Source organism: Chiroxiphia lanceolata, chromosome 6 (assembly GCF_009829145.1).
Source record: "Chiroxiphia lanceolata isolate bChiLan1 chromosome 6, bChiLan1.pri, whole genome shotgun sequence".
Taxonomy (NCBI): Eukaryota; Metazoa; Chordata; class Aves; order Passeriformes; family Pipridae; genus Chiroxiphia; species Chiroxiphia lanceolata.
This window is the reverse complement of record NC_045642.1, coordinates 5482839-5487612: the sequence shown is the minus strand read 5'-3', so window position 1 is coordinate 5487612 and position 4774 is coordinate 5482839. Positions and strand designations below refer to the sequence as shown.

Here is a 4774-nt window from a genome sequence, read left to right as displayed (position 1 = left end):
TGGGGGGAGCAGAACAGGCAGGGAGGTGCCTAGTGAAATCTGAACAAGTCCAGCCACAAAAATATGGTAACACAAATAAATAAATGAATAGATAAATAAATAAATAAGAGACTCCTTTCTCTGTAGCGGGTATGGCAGAACTGGCTGTCAAATAAGGGAAGTATTTTCCCTGTAGAAAAGCTTTTAGCTTTCCAGATTTAATACAGAGAATCACACCCATATGTAATAATTGTTTTAATTGGACTTTCAAACATCTTGGTGAAGAGTTGTTTCGGTAATTGTAATCTGCAAAAATATAACTTTCTTCTGCATTTGGGATAGACCCGTTATGGACAGTGAGGAGAAAGAGATCATGGAATACTGGGATTGTTTGGGTTGGAAGGGACTTTAAAGACCATGTAGTTCCAGGGTTGTCACTCACTGGATCCTTCTGGGATGGGATCCGCCTGACCTGAGCTTCTGTTTGATAAGGTGAATCACCTTCTCAGTTGACTGCTTTTTCCCAGTGTTTACCAAATGGACCTGGGAAGCAAACCCTGATGCAGATATTCCTAACGACCACCTACATTTAGCCAAATGGTTCCCATCACTGGTGCTTTTATTGTGTTTTGGACCAGAAACACACTCTAAGAAAATCCCTGAGAAAAGACCCTCCTCTCCACTGTTCTCCTCAGGGCATCCTTCATTTCTTTGTTCCTCAGGCTGTAAATCAGGGGGTTCATCATGGGAAAGACAAGAGTGTAAAATGCAGACACTACTTTGTCCGTGTCCCAGGAGGAGTGGTTGGAGCTGGTCTTTAAATAGGTGAAGAGGAGGGAGCCATAGAACAACGCGATGGCCGTCAGGTGGGAGCTGCAGATGTAGAAGGCTTTGTACCTACTCTCAGCCACCTGGATGCGGAATATGGTGCTGAGGATGCAGATGTGGGACACAGCGATGCTCAGGAAGGTGCTGGTCTGGATGAAGCCACACAGGGTGACGAGCAGGACCTCACTGAGGCATATGTCAGAGCGGGAGATCTCCAGCAGCAGCGGGATGTCGCAGAAATGGTTGATCCATCTGGAGCCGCAGAACGGCAGCGAGAATGCGAGGCAGGTGTGGACCAGCGAGGTCAGACCCCTGCTGAGGAACGCCCCAGCCACCATGGAGGTGCAGATCCTGTGGGACATGGCCTCAGAGTAGAGGAGAGGCTGACAAACGGCCACGTAGCTGTCGTAGGCCATGGCGGCCAAAACGAGTCACTCAGTGGAGGCAGCAAAGAGGAACATCTGCATCCCACAGCCACGGAAAGAAATGGCTTTATGCTGGGCCAAGAGGTTCACCAGCATCTTGGGAGTGATGGCAGAGGAACAACTGAGTCTAGGAAGGATAAACTGCTCAGGAAATAATACATGTGGGTGTGAAGGCAGGCACTGAGCCAGACGAGTGTCATGAGGCTGATGTTCCCCCCGAAATGGTGCCGTAGATGAGCAGGAAGAGCCCAAACAAAGGAATCTCCATCTCAGGCCAGTCTGTGAAACCCAGGAGAATGAACTCAGTCAGGGCAGTGCAGTTTCCTTCAGGCATTTCATTCTCTTGTGTTTGGCTTTGTGCACAAAAGATTTGTCAGGGGCTGACTCAGTCCTGGTGGATGTCAAGGCACAAAGGTGTCACATCCTGCACAGGAAAAAATGGTGGAAATTCAGGCACCTTGCCCAAATCAGAGGGGAAACCAATGGTTGGATGATGCCCATTGAAAGGAAAGCTTAGGAGGACAAAGAGAGCTTTAGAGACACATTTTAAATGTGGAATTCCTTCCTGTATATTCCTTTAGTATCTATGAAATAGGAGCTCGGGTGGGATTTTATAAGATCTAGGCCATAGTGTATAGAAACCATCCACATAAACCCACACCAGAGGTATAGAAAAGACTCTGTGTCCTTTCTTGGTGAAGGCTTTTTTAGAAAAAAGAAATAATAAGTTTGGAACAAACAGGAAACATTGAGTTTAAAGTGAAATATCACATGTCATTCTAGGATTTCCTACAAATATTGTGGGTTTATTTTCCCAAGACTGATTAATTCTTAAGCAGTTAATGAAAAGCAAGTAATGAAGATTGTTTTTAAATATTCAAACTTAAATATTTTAGGATTTCCAAGCAGTTTTCCCCACCTTTTGTTTTTTTTTACCTGAAATTATTAATTGAATTTGAATTGGACTCAGTCTGCTAGAAAACGAATTCTGGATATCAATTTAATATTTCAAGAAAAAAACCATAATTTTAATTTTGAGAAAGTTAATACACATTTCTGCTGATGCCAGTATGAATTCTACACAGGGCAGATAAATCTTGCTCACCTTTACAGGAAAAATAAGGATTACAGAAGGACATCTAATAAAAGAACTGTTAATGCAGTTAAATAATTCTGTAAATATCAATGTTATGTGGACAAAGGCACAGACAAACCAGAAATGTCTATGTTGCCAAAATATAATTATAATTTAAGATGCTTCCTCCAGGAGAGGATACTAAGTGGTTCCAGAAAGGAGGATTTTAGATTCCAAAGGTGTTCGCAGACACTAGTTACAACAAATCTCACCTGCATTTTGCTTTGTAAAGGTTGGTGTGAGGAAGTCTGGATGACCAATATAAATTCCAGAATTTTGGATGATTACCCCTAAGTCAGGTGAATCCCATTTTTGGCAGCTTTGATCTTGTTTTTCAAGCTTTGGAGAAGGCTTAGTGCATCCTAAAATCTCAATGATTTTCTAGAAATGACCATTTACTCCCTAAAATATCTGGAGTGACTCAGGTCAGGACACAGATCCCTCAGTTGATTCCTAGAATAAGGTGACAAGTTCCACAAACATTCAATTGAGGTTTTTTTTAGCCAAAAGATCCTGTTACATTACCATTGATTTTGACACCACCACAGGCAATTTGAAAGATTCCTGGTGAAAGACCAAAAAAGATTTCAACCCCCCAAAATATCCCTTGGTTATGTACACGTGGCTGTTTCTCCTTATTGTCACCTCTTGATCATGCTCTGAAATGAACTCACAGAAGCTCGAGCAGCTGCTAAAAAGCCAGTGGTCTCTGATGAAGACCTGCAAGAAATTTCAGTCCCCAGATAAAAATTTAGACAAAAAAAATAATAATTTAAAAAAAAACCCACAAAAATTTCCCCCTTTTTAAAGGTATATTAGTATTTATTCTTTATTTTGTTGCATGGTGATGCAGCAATCTTTTCCTTTGATGGATCCAAAATTCACACAGTCAACAAGACTAAGAAACAACTTCTTGAATGGAAGGAAATTTTACTCATCTGGAGACTCACCTACTAGAGAAATATTTGAGGTTTTTTTTTTCCTGGATGCAGGAAATGCTTCTTTTGGGGGATGTCACAGGTTTTATATCTTCCTTTTGGATACAGGAGACCATGAGGTTCTCGAGGGAAGAGAAGAACAACCAATTAAAGTGTTCCTGGTGTTTTCAGCATGGAAGTATTAAATGAAATTATGTGCTCTAAAGATCGTGACTAGAGACCCATAAAGTGTGGTTTTTAAAGCATCAACACATTGCTAAAAGTGAGGATGGACCTTGAAGCAGATTGGATTCTCAGCCCATGATCTGGAGTCATGGATACAAGGCCACTGCTATATTGAAGCAAAGACTTTTAAAATGTCCTTAGAAATTGAAAAAAAAAAAAATTAAAATTGAAAAATTTTAAATGCACCTCCAAATGACTGTGAGAATTTAGAAAATGGAATTCCAGCAGTCATTAGAACTTTTGGCGATGTGATTATGGTCCTATCAAATTAAAGGTGCTGGTTCTAGTCCCAATAAATACAGAAATTATACACAGATTTATAGCAGTTTAACTTGTTACTTTGTTACTTATATTAAGCAGGCAGTTGATCTCTTCCCTTCATACAAATTTAGTTGATAAAATAGGAGATAATCCTGGTTCTTTCATAGGAGAGTTGATATTAATTGACTTGACCTTCTAGTGGGGGAGTTGGAACTAGATGGTCTTTAAAATCCCTTCCAACCCCAACCATTCCATAAATATTAAATATATATATATTATTCTCCAACTAAGAAGCTTTATTTGCATTTTTTTGCCTTTTCCTTCCTTCCACCTAGTTTATGTCTGCAGTGGAGGGCACATAAATGTTTGTATCACATACTTGAGGACTTACATGTGGGAGAAAGAACAAATACCACGGGAGAACTGATGTTTATTTCTCCCATTTCAACAAAGTGTCTATGGAGAGATGGGAAAGCTCCACAGAGGTTTCTAGTGGCCAGTGATAGTGTTTGGACCTTCCCAAGCTCTGGGCAGAGGCTAAACTATGACACATAGAGAGATGTGATAGATGCTCTGGTTTGAGAGGAGAAGAGGGGAAAACTACCATGTTTGGATGATTATTTATATCTCTGCTCTTTCCTTTGATATTCTTAGTATGGGTTTCATCACGCAAAGAATTAAAAGTTACTTGTCTAAACTTAAATTCCTGACATGTAGAGAAATAATCCCTCAGATTCTAGAAGGATCCAGAGCACAAACATCTCTGTGTAGGCTCATGGGACATTGCTTCTCTGAGTTCTGGAGAGGACTGTGTGTCTTTTCTGACCCAGTTATGATTTCAGGGAGCAGGCACATGCCTGTATTAATCACTTCTCTAGTATTAATCAAGAATCTCAGATGACTGTAGAGTGTTAATTAATTAAAATGCTTCTTAATGATCCAATAGAGAAGACTGTCAGGGATGTAAAATATCTTCAGATGAA

The 4774-nt window shown here is 40.4% G+C and overlaps 1 protein-coding gene across 1 annotated transcript; it reads right to left on the bottom strand.

Moving 5' to 3' along the window:
* Window positions 1-626: 626 nt before the first annotated feature.
* On the bottom strand, window positions 627-1566 carry LOC116789067 (olfactory receptor 5AS1-like). Its single transcript, XM_032692404.1, is given in 3 exon segments — window positions 627-1357; window positions 1360-1455; window positions 1458-1566. Coding segments are annotated over 3 exon segments (936 nt in total).
* Window positions 1567-4774: the final 3208 nt, after the last annotated feature.